The 16976-nt window shown below is 45.6% G+C and overlaps 1 protein-coding gene across 2 annotated transcripts; it reads right to left on the bottom strand.

Annotated features, from left to right (window-relative positions):
- Positions 1-318: 318 nt before the first annotated feature.
- On the bottom strand, positions 319-16614 carry mtss1 (MTSS I-BAR domain containing 1). Of its 2 annotated transcripts, XM_079747885.1 has the most exons (14): positions 15899-16614; positions 10923-10984; positions 10553-10626; positions 7748-7832; positions 7337-7428; positions 7069-7143; positions 4959-5116; positions 4702-4809; positions 4490-4587; positions 4264-4339; positions 3544-3678; positions 3203-3341; positions 3018-3044; positions 319-2776 (listed from the first exon to the last, which is right to left on the bottom strand). In XM_079747885.1, the coding sequence occupies exons 1-14, from the start codon at positions 15968-15970 to the stop codon at positions 1689-1691; spliced, it is 2289 nt and encodes a 762-aa protein (XP_079604011.1). In that variant the 5' UTR covers positions 15971-16614; the 3' UTR covers positions 319-1688. The 2 variants fall into 2 exon arrangements, with proteins under 2 accessions (XP_079604011.1, XP_079604012.1); XM_079747886.1 differs by lacking the exon at positions 3018-3044.
- Between the last annotated feature and the right edge of the window lie 362 nt (positions 16615-16976).

The raw sequence follows: 16976 nt of genomic DNA, 5'->3' as shown, positions 1-16976 counted from the left end.
TCAGATATTCCTTCTCATTATTGTCCCTTCTGGCCAATAAGTGAACGGAACCCTTTGCAGGCTCCTGCATTTCAACCACCGGTGTGCTGGCTCCTTAGGTTGAAAGAATAGCAAACATAAACTAATACTACTGTAACTATAATTAACCGTTCTACAAATTAAAAAGTGTATGAAAGAAAATATATTTCTGCCATAGTTTCTTCGACTTCAATTCCCAATTCCCATACATTCCAAAACCTGTAAAGAATTTCCAAGCAGAGAGCCGGAACAGAGGTCAACAGAACAAAAAGGAGCCAGGACAAAATGGTTTTCTTTAAAGATCTTTTAAGATGAATCAAAACAAATATTTACTACCGGTAGGTAGTGACATCACAGCTGCTGAAGACAGTCATTGGTTCAACCAAAGAAGACTCATTTAGGATGAGGCTTAAAGCTAAAGGATCCACTTAAAACTATATCTTAACCAAATTGCAAAGAACACAAAATCGATTTACATCCCAAAACTAGCCCAAAAATATCACATTCTCCTGATGCAACAGACATCTGGTTCCAAACCCGTGTGCGGTCTTTGGTTCTCTCCCTACTGGTTAAACTCCAGCTGTTAAAAGTTAGTTTTTTGGCTTTTTCTTCAGACTTTTGTACAAAAATAGGCTTCTGCTTAACGCCTCTTCTATAGCGATCGCTAATCAATTATCAACAAAATACTATCCATATATATTGATATCTCTTTAGGGAAACAAAAGCACTAATATATACACACGACTGCTATCATTCAATCGACTGATCAATAGAAACAAATGGATCCAGCATGGCATCTCTGCGGCTCTGGTTAACAGAAACCAATATCAATTGATTGATGATTGATAGTACATTACCATTGATTCCTGACCCGACATATTTACAGGCTGCATCGGTCAGCACCACCAATACTATACCCACCCCTTTCGCATCTAAAGGTTTAGAATGGATCAGTCTGGTGTAACCACGGTGAGAGGACAAGGTTAGCACTCATAGCCTGCTATGGCAAAACCTCACTGCCCTTACACACCCAACAAATCTGAAGTCTAGAGTCGGATTAGAGCCTGATTGACTTCTAGAGTCCGATGGATTTCTAGACTTCCAGAGTCCGATGGACTTCTAGACATCGAGAGTACGATTGACTTCTAGACTTCTAGAGTCTGATTGATTTCTAGATTGCCAGGTTTAACCTAGCTAATTATTCAGATTCCTCACTCATTCTTGTTGTGACTAGTAACTAAGCTAGGCTCCGCCCAGCCATCCCGGGACAGTCATCAGTTCAAACAGCAGGTCCATCCTTGATGGCCTTGACCCATATATCAGGAAGAACTCACATCTGACAACCAATCAGCATCTGACACAGTGCCACAGAACATTTTGATTGTGTAAGATAAAGCAACAAAAAAGCAACAACTTAAGAGACAATCAAAGGAAAATAAAAAAGCCATAAGGTAAAAAAAAGAAGTAATTAAAGCCAAACATCCAAACAAATCACAACTTAAAAATGAAATTAAAGCACAATACACTTAAGAATCGTTAACGTACGAAGCGAGTAAGTTTGAACGTACGAAGCGCGTTAAAACTCCCGGTGTCCAAGACACGGTTGTGTGTTTGAAGACACAGTGTGTTTTTGACTTCTGAGAGAAGGTTGAGCGGCCCGTCTCTGCGGGTCACTTGTGATTGGCCGGGGGCAGGAGAGGGGCCGAGCGGTCATTGGTCAAGGTCGGTCTGAGTTTCACGCCTCTGATCCAAGCCTGCATGCTTCCCCCTCCTCCATCCACTACATCCCCACTTGGCTCCTCCTGGCCCAGGGCCGGAGCCGGGGGCTGGTAGTTGACACTGTACCCAGGATTAGAAGCCTCTTCCTGGGCAGGCGGGGCAGGACATTGGGGTGGCTGCTGGACCAGCTGCTGTTGATGCTGCTGGTGGGCCTGTGGTTGTTCATGTTTTTGATACATCGGTTGTTGTTGTTGTTGGTGTGGATACAACAGTTGTTGTTGCGGTTGCGGCTGTGAATGGGCCACTTGATACAGCTGTTGCTGATGGATCTGTTGTTGGGGTGATTGTGGAGTGTGGATCTGTTGTTGTTGTTGATGGTAGATCTGTTGCTGTTGTTGATGGTGAATCTGTGGTTGTTGATGGTGGTGGATCTGTGGTTGTTGTTGGTGGATCTGTTGTTGGGGTTGCTGTTGGTGCTGTGGTGGAGCTCCGGTCTGGGCGAGCGGCTGGTTGAGCCGGGTGCTGCTGCCCCCTACAGGTGCGGTGGGGACAGGGACTGGGATGGGCAGGCGTCCCGGGACCAGCTGGTAGTAGGGTGAGGGCGGGGGCATGGCGCTCAGACTCTGGGTGGAGGTGTGGTACTGCTTGCTGTGGGAGAGCCCCGCCGCCGGGTGGAGGAAGACGTTCTCGTCGCTCCCGGCGACGCCCAGGGCCTTGAGAGGAGGGACCTGGGGAGTGGGTGTGGGGATGGGCATGGCCCCACTGATGGTGCCCCTGCGGTAGGCGGGCTTGGAGGAGGGCTTCCTACGGATGGTGGCCGTGTGCGACGCCCTTAGCTCCGGCTCAGCCAATAGGGACACGGTGGAGGCGGGGCGTTTGGACTGGAGCATCTTGCGGCACTGCAGACTCAGGTCCGAGTTGCGGGGCATGGTCGACGACCGGTGGTCGAAGTCAGACTGGCTGTTGCTGTGGAGACGCAGGCTGTGGAGGGAGATGGAGTCTGCATCGCCGCCGTGGAGTGAGATGGACTCGTAGTCGACTGGAGGACGAGAGACACACATTTAGAGAGAGAGACATACACAGGGTTAAGAGAGATAGTTTCTCTTCTGATAGGGAAAGGGAAACGGAAAACTTAAGGTCATTTAATTAAAATCGGCAGAAAACAGAAGAAATTACACAGAGGGGTATTCAGACAGAGAGATAGTGAGGCAGAAAGACAGACAGGTGGAGAAGTGGACCAATAGACAGACAACCAGGTAGAGAGACAGACTGCAACCTACCATAGAGAGGAGGCTCAATCTTTAAAGCTGGAAAAGAAAAGATTAAAGAAATTTAAACAGGAAACTAGAGCCAGACAAACCCATAGACAGACAGGTAAACCAACAGACAGATAGATCCCCAGGCAGACCGACAGGTCAAGGCACTAATGTCAGGAGCCGATATGTGCGCGTGTGCGTGTGTTTACCATGCGTGTGTATGGTGTCCTCTGAGCAGGAGGGGGTGGTGGTCTGGGTGCTGTAGCCACTAGAGCAGTGCAGTGAGTCTCTGCTGCTCCGGGGGGCGCCAGAGTTACACCCAGACAACTGGTCCCTGGCAGAGCAAGACTGGAGAGAGAGAAGACACATACATAGAGATATTTAAAATATACAAGTTGCATACAGTATATAAACGTTAACATCGAGAGAGAGAGAGAATGTGATTCAAGGGGGCTGCGTCACCATTACAAATAATCCACCATCGAATGCCTTAACTGACCAATCAGAATTGAGTGTTCAACAAAGCCGTGAAATGAACATAACTATATACCTTGCTAGAAGTGGACATGGTCCTGCTCCTCTCCTGGTTATAGGCGCAGTGGGGGGGCGGGGCCAGGGAACCATTTTCTGGTCCCCCGATGACCCCTGACCCCCGAGCCCTCTGGTCGGTTACGCCCCCAAGATCCTGAGGACACACACAGAGCAACCTGTTACAAGGGTTACACTATCAGTACTATCGGTCGAGGACATACGCAAGGCGTAGAGATCTCCCGGTGGTTATCCACGCCCAGCGCTGAAGCCATATGGTCGGGCAGGGTACAGGCCTGGGGTTTAAGGGTGACATATTATGCCAACAGGTGTGAGTGTGACTAGCCGTTACCAGCCGTTTTGAAAGTCTGCCTCTTCTGACATCACAAGTGGGCGTGTCCACCTAGATGTGTGCTGGGTCGATCAGTCTACCAGCCTACCCAGCGGACTGTTGCAAACGTTGCTCATCTATCCAGCGTACATCTAGGTGGACTCGCCCACTTGTGATGTCAGAAGAGGCAGATTTTCAAAGCGGCTGGTAACGGCTAATCACACTCACACCTGGTGGTGTAATATGTTCCCTTTAAAAAGAATGCACCTTGTGAAATCGCAACACTATTTTGGTTGGTTCCACATCACACCTGAGAGTTTGCGATGGTGCGGACGCAGCCTCATGACTTCACGTGCGTGGCTGCGTGTCCTTGTGCACGTGCGTATGTGTGTGTATTTGTGTGTGTGTTACCTGGGCGCTACCGTCCCCAGAGCAGCTGATGGAGTCCAAGGAGGGGACATGCCGGACTAAACCAAGGTGGTAGTTACTATGGAAACCAGGGAAGACACACCCGATTACATCATATTGTAACCATGGATACTGTTGTCTAGAGACAGTCGAGGAGGGTGAGACAGGTGAGGATGAGACATGTGGACTAGAGACAGGTAAATGGAGAGACAGGGTTGAGAAGGGATACCTGCTGACACTCCCCTTCCTGGAGAGACTGTTGCTTGGAGACGCTGGGGGGGTCTGGTAGGTATAATTAAAGTCTGAACCTTTCAGATCCAAAATCACCTGCGAGAGGGAGAGGGAAAAGTGTTTGTGTGTGTGAGTGAGAGTGAGATAGAAAGAGAGAGCTGACTGTGTGTGTGGGAGAAGAGAGTGCGTGTGCTGAAGGTGTATGTGTACCTGTTCGCTAGCCGGTGGCAGCAGGGTGGGGTCAGCGGTCAGGTGAGTCAGGTCCTCTAGAATAGACTGCAGGTGAGTCACCTCTCCTAGCATGCTGATCTCGTGGTCCTGCGCACACAAACACATTATATACATTATACATGCACACACACATGCGCATGCACACACACACACACACACACACACAATAAACACAGTAACACACACACACACACACACATTATAGAGACATATACGCACAAACACACAGTACTGACCAGCACAGGTTTGAGCATGCTGATGAAGCTGCAGTAACGTGCGCGCTCCTCAATCAGTGCACGACACACGGCCCTCTTCTCCGTTTCCTCAAGCACACTGTAGCGCACGCTCACATCCTGTAGGGCGCTGTCAAGCTGCAGGCGCACTTCATCCTTACCTACACACACGCGTTGAGCGCACACACACACGCAGACACACACACACACACACACACGGTTGTCAATTACGTTAAAATATAGATTATGCCAAATCTCTTTTTTTTTAACTGTACACTGTAGCGTGAGGATAAGAATATCCAGGGCGCACTACTGTCCATATACTTCCAGATAGGGGAGCGAGGTGGAGGGGGGACCCCACTTTTTCGGATGCATTTCCAGGAAAGAAAACTCATCTTGTATTTGGGTCATAACGGAATATAGATTTTATCTTACTTTACTAGGCGAACATTGTTGTTTTTCCTTTAATTCAAGTAAAAGTACTTTGGCAATGTTACTGTTTATTTTCCATCTCTTTAGAATTTAACTTAACGAGTTGCTGGGTGCAACACCAGCAGCCACCAGTATGTGTCACCAGAGTATCAGCCTAAAACAAATTGCCAACAGCAGCCACACATACAGTCAGCTGGTCTCGCAACAGCAGCCCATAGGTGTGCATGTGTGTGTGTGTGTGTGAGGGAAGAACTAGGTTAACTCTCTCTCTCTCTCTCTACCTCTCTCTCTCTCTCTCTGATGTGATTTAGTAGGTTGTTCACTTCAACACTAGCATGTGAGCTAGACCAGGACTATCACATGATACACAGAGGTTGCTCTCTCTCTCCCCCCCCCCCCCCCCCCCCCCCCTTTTCTCCCTTTATGTGTGTGTGTTTCTCTCTCTCAATTCAATACATATTCTTTCTGCCTCCCTCCCCCTCTTCCTCCTGCTTTTATCCAAAGAACCTAACTGGGGACTTGCCGTGTTCGCACCCAGACAAGTTGTTTGGAGTCTGGGTGCGGAGTGTGTGTTATTATTTTCTCAACTAAAACGTAATAAAACAATACCACCATCACAGCTAAACTAGGGCTAAGAGACACATACAGGCATGGAAAAAGGGCAGAGAGAGGTAGTGAGACAGACCGACGGAAAGACAGACCGGTAGAGAGGAGAGAGAGGTAGAGAGACAGACAGACAGGCAGATAGAAAGGGCAGAAATAAGTAGTGAAACGGACAGATAGACAGAGCCGGAGAGAAGAGAGAGGTTGAGAGACAGACAGACCGGCAGAGAGAAGCGGTGAGACAGACAGACAGACAGACTGGAAGAGAAGAGAAAGAGGTAGAGAAACAGACAGACAGACAGGCAAGTAGAAAGGGCAGAGACAGACAGACAGACAGGCAGGGATCGGGGAGAGAGGTAGAGACAGACAGGTCGACAGACAGACAGGCAGCGAGAGGGGAGAGAGAGTCAGGCAGGCAGGGAGGGAGGGAGGTACAGAGAAAGCGGAGAAAGTGAGAGATACAAACAAGGGCGACAAGGGTGGGGCGGCTTTGATCAATTCACCCTAACAGACCTGGGACCTCCCCTTTGTGTGCGTGTGTGTGTATCTGTATTGCGTTAGTTTCATTTTCATTGTAATCTCATTGTCTCTATCTCTGTTGGACATAAAACGCTGTGCCCTGCCTTATATGGTCAATAGCTTCCTGTTGAGCTGTTTTGGTTATGGGATGGCAACGGCAGGCAATGACTGGGTGTGTTTAGGCAAACAATGGGAGAAGGTTTGGCCTAGGGTTGGCTTGTTGCCATGGGGATAGTCTCCGCCCACGGCAGGTTAGCCAACATCACCTGGCGGGAACACACCGCTGTGGGCTGCGGCCTGTGAATCGCCATGACAACCAGCCAGGTGTTTAGGAGCTCTTTATAAGCAACCATGAGAATAGTAAAAACGTATATTACAGTTAAGAGTATTCACTCCAGCTAGGAGAGTACTATTTTAGTATGCGTGTTCATGTAGTATTCCTGTAGCATGCATCTAATATTTGTGTAGTATTAATGTAGAAATGTAAAATTCATGTAGTAATTATCTTGTATTTATGTAGTATATGTGTAGAATGTATGTAGTATTTATGTAGTATTACCTTTCTTGACTTTCTTCTGTAGTTTGATGGTGTCCGAGGACTTCTTCTTAATGTCTGCCCGGGCCTTCTTATATTCTGTTACCATGGTTAAGTAAAAAGACACACAGAATTATGTTACCATGGTTAAAGGACACAGACCATTGTGTAACCTTGGTTACAGGAGACAGACAATGTTGTATTACCCTGGAGGGCTAGAGCAAGAGAGCCTGAGAGAGAGCGATAGATACATATAGAAAGAGTGTCAGGGATCGTGTTAGCGCTAGCAAACCTTTAGCATGGTCTTTGTCAAGCTGATTGGCCACTTTCTTCCACTCCTCCATCTTCCCCTCCAACGGAGAGATGAGACTCTCTGAGAGAGCACTGGAGAGAATCAAAAGAAAAAGTCCAAAAGATGGAAAACATGAGAAACAAATGAATGAGTGCATGTGTAAATGTCTATTGTGTGTCTTGTTTGAGAGTGTGCGTGAAAAGTATATCAATGATTAAAACATAGACGGCGAAGAGCTAAATATTATAAACATACGTTGTGAAGGGTTTATATATTATTAATATACACAGTGAAGAATATCTAGATGATTAAAACATACGTAGTGAAGGGTTTATATTATCAGCAATGGTTGTGAAGAGTTATATACCATTAATATACGATGTAAAGAGTATATTGATTATTTAAACATACGTAGTGAAGAGTTTGAGTTTAGATTCGATGCTTCGGTGTCTCATGCACATCCTGGTCAGTGCCGAACCGATCTCCTTGGTGGCCCCTGCGCGCGCGCGCGCACACACACACACACACACACACACACACACACACACACACACACACACACACACACACACACACACACACACACACACACACACACACACACACACACACACACACACACACACAATACACTTAATTCAAAAGTAAACTTGTTACAGCTGACACACACTTAGCATTGCTAGCGGTTCATCAGACCAGCGGGCTGTGGTGCTTAACACGAGTTAATGCAGACCTGGTTATGTTTCCCCAATTGCCTCTCGGGACTTGCAATGTGTCCTGAGCAAGAACAAGATTTGAGTTTGTCTACAAACACCCAGATAATTCTATACCAAAAAAAATAATGTATTCAGGAGCTAAGCTACTGGAACTCTTCAACTCAAGTGACGCAACCATGGGAGGGAAAATTGCTGACCCAATGAACCCTCCTTCGAATTAAACATCTTTAATTTGAAGTCTAAATATGGTTAAGACAGGCTAATACCAATCTACATGTAACTCGTATCCCTTTAAGGCATGGTGTCTCAATCTGTATTTTTTCTGTGGAAATTTACTTTTATTACACAATATACAAGATTAACTCTTTAAATATTCAAACCACACACAGATTCTCAAAACACACGCACACACAATTATGGCACAATAATCCTAAAGTATTTTGAAAGACAAGTTCCTATGTTCAATCAGGAGGGTGTGCCGTATGTGCCGTGTGTGTGTGTGTGTGTGTGTGTCTGTGATTGTGTGCATAGATATGTCAATCGAGCACAGTGGAAATGTGTCGTTATGTTATGAAGATCACATCCTCAAAAATACAAGTCATTCAACTTCCCTCCTTTTTCTGTAGGCACACACACGGCAAAAGTGTTTCGTCAAAGTGTATTTCCATGACAACGCTCTTCTGACAATCACAAGACATTCTATTGATCCGGTTATTGATTAAACAGCTGACTCATTAGTCACATGATTCAAATCACTAACCTTGAGCATTATTACATTATATCATACTACACTGGTGGACAACCTATGTCCACCAGTGGAAGACTGTCATTGTACTGGGCAGCTCCCAGTACAACCAGCTAGTAGGGTTGGTACTGTGGGTGTGGTTGTGGTTGTACTACGTGAGATTCTTGTCAACATTATTCGGAAAATGAGATGTGATGTTACTGTGGTATTACCATGGCAACCAGCTCAACCTGTTCAGCACATGCACGCCAACATACACAGTACATCGAGAGAGAGGGAGAGAGAGAGATAGGTCAGCTGTCAAAACAGACCCCCTTGACAGGTGGGCCACACACACGCACACACACACACACACACACACACACCATTGGAATGTGCTTGGTCAACATGCCAACGTTTAAAGAGAATACTAGCTTGACACTGAGCTAACGGCTAGCCGATGGTTTGTCTGCCAATGCTAGCATGGCTAAAAGAGCATGTTTAGCCAGCGCTAACATGGCTAACTGAGCGGTGTGGTGATGGCTGACAAAGCTAACAGGCCGGGTCAGGAGGAACTCACAGTGCTAACAGGGCTTAACACCAGGGAGAACTGAGAGAGAAGGGCAAACCAGGCTACCTAGGGACAGGCAGGGATCACATGACATTTAGAGAAGTTTAAGTATGCCATCACATGACTGGGATGTGGAAATCACATGGAGACACAAAAACACAGATGCCTGCCCACACACACACACAGAATCACATGCAAGCTGTTCTTGGTAGCCTGAGGGTAGTTTGACAAGTCCCAACAGACAGACGGACGCTCTAGGTGTGTGTGTGTGTGTGTGTGAGTGTGGGAGTGCGAGATGACATGACAGGGCAGGTTTGAGGCAAACGACTTCTGTAGAAAGGGTGTGGCCATGACGCACACACACACACTCTCTATAATGATATAAATACCATTTAGCAGCAGACTGAGCTAGATAGTACCCTGTCAAACCATTTTCTCTCTCACACACACACACACACACACACACACACACACACACACACACACACACACACACACACACACACACACACAGAGAAGAGGAAGACAATTTGACCACATTACTCGTATGTCTCTAACAGCCTCCAACTGATGCCAGGAAAGATTTAAACGTGCTACTACTTATGAAACCCTACAAAAAGTACCACCGTCCTACCTAGAGAACGTAATAATTCCCTAATGTCCTTCTCGGCCCCTTGAGAACGACAACTAGCCTCCTATCAATTCCAAAAGTTCAAGAGAACTCAGCAGGAAGCACAGTTCCCTTATCGAGTACCCTATCTCTGGAACAAGCTGCCACCTCCAATCACCCTAACCCTAACCCTGACTTGGCGGATGAATTCAAATTCAAACCTTAAACCTCTCTTCTCTTTACTCTCTCATTTGGCCCCTAGGAGTGTCGCTGGGCACTCTACTCCCTCTGCTGCCAATAGGTACTAGGTTAGAAGTTTTCTACAAGCTCCTTGTCTACCCTGCCCCATCTAATGCGGCCTCTGCTTTGATGTGTTGCTGTGACCATGGCTGGACACCTTGATACCTGCTTACACAATAGCAAGCACCTATTACACCACCAGGGGCACAATACTATTTATATTCTTAACAATTGTACAATTGTACTTTTCTTAAACCGTTTTGCTTGTTATGCTATCATTATGTCTTGGTCTTGCCCGCCCGTGCTTCACAAACAGGGACTGGTGTCTGTATGCGTATGCACAGAGTGTACATACCTCTGGTTCCGGTTGCCATGTCTGCTACCTTTTGGAAAGCATCCAGGAAGGATCCTGTCACCAAGATCGTGGTCCTGAAAACCACACACAGACGTTTTTTAATTAACATACAATATTAGGAAAGAGAACTGGGGTCAGAGCGCTTTTATTTTGAAGACACAAAGGAGACAGTTGCACTCTATAGGCTTAGTAAGCAACCGAACACCAGCGATACACACACTGAATCTATTCAGTGTGTGTGTGTGTGTGTGTGTGTGTGTGTGTGTGTGTGTGTGTGTGTGTGTGTGTGTGTGTGTGTGTGTGTGTGTGTGTGTGTGTGTGTGTGTGTGTGTGTGTGTGTGTGTGTGTGTGTGTGTGTGTGTGTGCTTACCTGAGCTGGGACTGTAGTTTGGTTCCTTTGGTTACAAAGTCCTCCCATGCAGGATAGGAGGCCTGAGGGCGGGAGAAACTCATTAATATCATATTGTAGCAGTAGGATCACGACCTCTTGCTACAGAGGGCCCATTGGAGGGACATGAGTGCAGACAGCTCTCGTCTTGGCCGTACAAACACAAGAATGCGTTTTTTTTAGTTAAGTCAATTTAAGTTGGGTTAGTACTGCATCATCAAATGTTATTTTCATTTTATATGACTATAAAAAATATCCACTGATGTTAAATGAATCATTAATGTGTTCGCAGACAGGTATATGGTCAGTCATACAAACAGACAGACAGGCAGGCAGATGATCAGACAGACAAGCAGACAGACAGACGCACAGAAAGAAAGGCAGGCATACTGACAGAAAAAACAGACAAGATAAATTCAAGGTCAGAAAGTGGTCGGAACTCAGAAGATTAGCTAATGGATCAGGGGTTAGAGTTTAGTGTAGAACAACATGAGAGACTGCACTCTTTATCCCTGTCCTTATACTTTCCCCACTACCACTCTTTCCATACACACACACAAAGGGCTGGTAGTTCAACACCGCAAACAGCCTTGCTCGGGGCCCACTACCATCTGTAGGAGGTACCAACATGCTGGCAAATGGTTGATGTCGCATATCTTGTTGACCGAAAAACTTGGGCTTCAAATAGCCTGAGGCTTAGGTACGCTGTTCTGTAGGTCTCTACAGGACTACCACGCACAGAATCACGGATGCAGAATCTGTAAAAGCAGGCGTCATTGGCTGCACCATTATATTTAGCGTTTAGCTTGTCACATGTCTGAATAACTGTTAGCATGTTACACGTGTATGACCGCGTCCTCCCAGCATATAGGAGGATAACCACACTGTAACCTATAATAACATTAGCCTGTTAGCCTAAAGCTGCTATCTAGCTCTTACGCTAATGCTGCTAACAAGCTCACAGCGCTGGAGCTGAAAACAGGGGAAGGTTACCGACAATGAATGCAGAGACCAGTCTTTAAGGAGCAGGTAGGGGTTAGACAGTACAGGGACAGTTCATTATTAGGGGTCGACCAATATGGGGCCGATACGATTTCTTTCCATCAACCTTAGCCCATAACGATACGCCGATACAGATTTTCTTGAGCCGATATTTGGAGCCGATACTACCCTGGAAATCCAGAGTTCTCGCGAGAGCACAATTTGAATTTGTCACTCTGGGAACGAGCAATATACTTGTGTATATTCTGGGCCTCCCCTGGCCCAGAACATTAATCAATCACATCGATGTATCAATATAGGCGGGCCAAAAGCGTCGCTGTTTTACCGACCGGATACGGCAAGTCTTATCTATTGGTTAGCTCTACTGGTCTGGATACGTCACCCCTTGTATTCTTCTGATATTTTCAAATGCATGCTTGGTGCAGCCTCTCGAGTTGGGCCATTTTCATTACTCGTTGCCAGACCTTACAGTTTTATAGATGTGGGTCTGGATTTCCAGGCTAAGCCTCCCTCAATTTACATCATAAAAATGACAATGATGATAACAAATGTTACAATGTCTCAATTTAAAAAAATGAACATTTATTGAACTGCCTGTAAATCATGCCAAAAAATAATAAATAAATCGACCAATACCGATACACGTAAAAAAACACAAATATCGGCCAATTATATCGGCCAGCCGATATATCGGTCGATCACTAGTCATTATTGAGCAGGTAGGGGGTACACAGTGAATACAGAGCGAGGCCATTCAGGAGCAGGTAGGGGTTAGACAGTAAATAAGGAGACAGGTCATTAGGGAGCAGGTGTTTGAGAGTGACATTTTTTTTCGTAAGGGGTCCATTAATTTCTGTCAATATCCTGTGTGGGTTTGTGGACGTGTGAGCTAGTGACTGCACTCTCCTCTAATCCTGCAGTTGAAATCCTGACCTTGTAGAGACAGTGTCGGTGCGTGTGTAATTATGTATCATTACAACTTGTGTCAAGAGAGGTATCCTATATTTTACTTTTTCTCTTCTTTACACAACACAACAGAACACAACACACAGTTCAAAAACGCAAGAGTCATCATCGCTGGTGTTGGATTTACAATCACTACGTCAGGGCTGTGTATACAAGTCTGATCCAACGCACACATCTACACACGCCTTGAGAGCAATGAAGCAGCCAGACAGGCATGCATCCCAACTACATTATATTAAAATACAGACCCCTACAATACACAGCTCAGCAACACACTACATTAACACACAGAGGTTCCTACAACACTATATTAACACGAAGGTCCCTACAATGAAAGTTAAACTGTTATTATGAATGCCCTTTTCTTTTAAATGCTTTGCTTTGCCTGCTCTATGTCCTATCATGTCCGACATGCATGCGCAAACTCATGAAAGACACACACAACTATGTGACTAGTGAATATCATCAGATTCAACAACTGGCACGGAGCCACAAGTTAACAACAGAGAGCGAGACCTATAGAGAGACAGAGGTCTAATACTGTCACTCCAAATAAAGTTCAGCGATAATCAATAACAGACTCTGCCTTTCTTTCTCTATCTTGGACGTCTCTGTCTATCCGTCCATCTCTTTACCCATCTCGATCTGTCCCTCCATTAACCCATCCTCTCTCTCTCTCTCTCTCTCTCTCTCTCTCTCTCTCTCTCTCTCTCTCTCTCTCTCTCTCTCTCTCTCTCTCTCTCTCTCTCTCTCTCTCTCTCTCTCTCTCTCTCTCTCTCTCTCTCTCTCTCTCTCTCTCTCTCTCTATGATTGATTCCAAGTTCGATGGCTCTGATGGCCACTAGAATGGAAACAACAATTCTTAGAAACAGCCTTATGTTATCAGTAAATCCTATAGATTAATAATAAGAGGTATTAATGCAGTTTCTGCCCTAATTGCAATACGAAGGCCCATTCAATTACGGAAAACCACCGTGTGTAGTTGGAAGATGCTGCAGTCGGTTTAATAAATAGTTTCTTAACAGACCAGCAGACACAACATCCTCATTTAGACACGGCAGAGGATTAAAGAACAAAACCTTTCACAGATTAAAAGTTAACCATGTGAGCCATTTCCTAAAAAACACAAGAATGGTTGCATGAATTATATAGTGATCTGAGAGTTGGTTTGTGTTTTTATAATGTTATTGAGGTTTTATGGATAATATATGTTGAGGTTAAGTTTATGACATTTGAATGGTTAAAGAACGATTTGGTAATACATTGTTGAATCGTCTGATTAAACCTCCAACTTGCCTGTCTGTCTGTCTCTGTCTGTTTCAATGTCTGTGTGTGTACCTGTGATTAGCATGACCAGACTTACTAGTGATCAGTTTTCCAACAAATTTTTAGGTTCCCCATACTGTAACCATGGTAACGTCAACAACATAGAGACTGACCCAGATCTGTTAGTTTGGTGAGGAACTTCACAAGAACGAGGCAGAGAAACAGACAGTCACAGACACCGACAGACCGACCGACAGACAGACAGACAGACGGAGGGTAGATGCTCATTTTTTCCTGTTTGACCTACACAGTACAGTACACACATCTGAGAAGAGCTGTCAGTAAGTCTGCCTTTGACCATTCTGTCCTAACCTGAACCCCAACCTGTATTTCTGACAGTCTCTACATGTCTTTCTGACTGTGTCTCAGACTTCCGGAAAAACCTATGTGACAGCCACACAAAGTGAATAAAACCCTTATTTAAATTGGCCAGGCTACATTAAAGCCTGTGTGCAGAGCGCCCAGCACGCCATGAGTCACAAGCACAGCGGCTGTAGTCACGCTACCAACTTCTTCTCTTCTCCACTTCCTCCATGACACACTAGAGCTGGAAACTTAATCAAAGAGATTCATAACTAACAGATCAACCAGGTCAAGTATCAAACACGATGCCAGTTTACATATGTTGAGTAAAACTGTGTCAGTAATACAAAACCGAATGACTCAATCATAGATTGCAAAGTGAAACTGTTCACACTGAATTTTTAACATACCTATCATTAACCTGATACAGCAAACTATATCAGTTTACACATAATATTGAGTCAAACTATTACTAGGAATATAAAACATTTCCTGAAGGACGGTTCCTACAGAATTATTAACGAAATGGTAATCTGTTAAACACCGAATCATTTTAGCCAGCGTAATCCCATCCTGGTCTAGGGACAAGACCCCTGCACGCCCACGGGGAAACTTGACCGGATAGATTGGTTCCAGGCTGGCGGTCTACCTGGCGGCGCTGGCTAATGTTAACCATCTGACCGTGGTCAAATGGAGGCTGACAGACAGGCGCAGACAGACAGTCAGACACACAGCTAAATAAACATCAAACGGCTCCCCTAACGTCATCGACCCCCATCCCTGCTGCCCACCAGCGACCCCGGCTCTTCCTTAGCCAATACACATTCTCACAAAACACACACACCCTTACATACACGTATTACACAGTCTAACAAACACACACCCTTTCAAACACAAACATCCCTAAAAGCCCACACATACACACATCCTTACAAACACAGTACACACACCTTTACAAAAACACACCCTTAAAAACCTACAACTTACAAACATCCTAAAAATCAAACATCATTAAAAACAAAACACACACACATCCTTAAAAATGGATTCTTAAAAAGAGACCTACAACTACCGGTCGGAGGTCTATCCATAAACCTCTCAATCTATGTTTATAACAGTAGATGAATGGTTGGATTAACGACAGGACACAACATAAGGGCTTAAAATGAAAGGTTTATAACCAACTATTCAGGTGGTTTCTTATAAAGTGCTCCAATAATTACACATCAATGAGTAGTTACATACTCACACAGAATGGAATATAGTGCGTTTCAATTAAAATATGATAATTTTTGCAAGGTTTTAGCGGTGTGTGCGTGCGTGTATGTGTGTGTGGAGACGGAGGGCGGGCTGATGGTTACCTTCATGTCGGTCATAATGAGCTGGAACAGTCCTCCCAGGGCCCCGCATTCCTTCTCTATACCCGCATCCATTTTCCTCCACTCGCCTCAAACTTTCCAAGTCTTCAAACCAGAGTTGCGAATGATTGCTCTCTTCGTCAATGGTGGCTTTTTTTTGGGAAAGGTCGAACCACAGCCGAGTTACAACATCCCGGGGGCAAAGTACACCCTCAAGTCAGTCAAAAATAGAGGGGGAAAAAACTCCCAAATTGAGATCCAGGTCGGCGGGGAGGTAAAGTCAATACGTGGCCGCTAGCCTAGCGAGCCGAGGCAGCCCGGCCAACCTTCCTCGCACACCTCCTCATGGTTCGCACACGTCGCTGCTTCAAAGGGAATGCCTCCACCACGCCCGGAAGATAGTTAGTTGTTTGGAAGGGTCACTTAGTTAACCTGCTGTGTCGGGAGATACCAGAACTTGTGTGGCTTGGTAAGGAGCAACAGCTAGTACGTCGGCTCGATAACCTGGTGGAAACACCGAGTCCTTGATCAATCAGTCCCGGCCAGCGGTGCGGGATATCCGCCAGAAAAACAACTCCTTTGGCCGCAGTGTTCACCGATGAGGTCTTTGCGACATACCACCGCGCAATGTCACCTAGTTGAGATTTTTTTCTACTTTAATCGGTTCCTCTACGGGAGTCGTGCATGTGTCCGCGTACACCGGAGTGTTGCTATGTGGCTAAATCCAACGCTCCCAGTCTATCCCGAGGTAGCCCGCCAGGGCGGAGCTAAATACTTACTAAATGTAATGAAAAGTATTGATTGTGTAACACACTGGTCCACATTGGCCCAGTTGAAGCTCCGGAACTCCGGAGGTTTGCACACAATTACACAATATATATTATACAATAGCATGCAAAATCGCGTGCGTGTGTCTGTTTGTTTTGCTGATTCATACAACCGCCCAGTGACCAGTTTGGTTGTCATGGAGACAGAGGAGACAGTCTCTTTGCAGGAACACCGTTTCATCGCCATGGAAACAGAGCGATCGGACTTTATATTTATCTAAAAGGGTTTGGCGGACAGACAGAATTTCCCGTCT

Source organism: Pollachius pollachius, assembly GCF_949987615.1.
Source record: "Pollachius pollachius genome assembly, chromosome: 12".
Classification (NCBI taxonomy): Eukaryota; Metazoa; Chordata; class Actinopteri; order Gadiformes; family Gadidae; genus Pollachius; species Pollachius pollachius.
This window is presented reverse-complemented; position numbering and strand designations above follow the sequence as displayed.

Bases quoted from the DNA above. Each gene is read 5' to 3' on its own strand.
- mtss1 (XM_079747885.1), bottom strand. From the start codon at position 15,970: ATGGATGCGGGTATAGAGAAGGAATGCGGGGCCCTGGGAGGACTGTTC. The intron at 10,985-15,898 runs GTAACCATCAGC...TCCCGCCCTCAG, and splicing joins TCATTATGACCGACATGAAG to GCCTCCTATCCTGCATGGGA. The intron at 7,429-7,747 runs GTATGTTTAAAT...GATTCTCTCCAG, and splicing joins AAACTCAAACTCTTCACTAC to TGCTCTCTCAGAGAGTCTCA.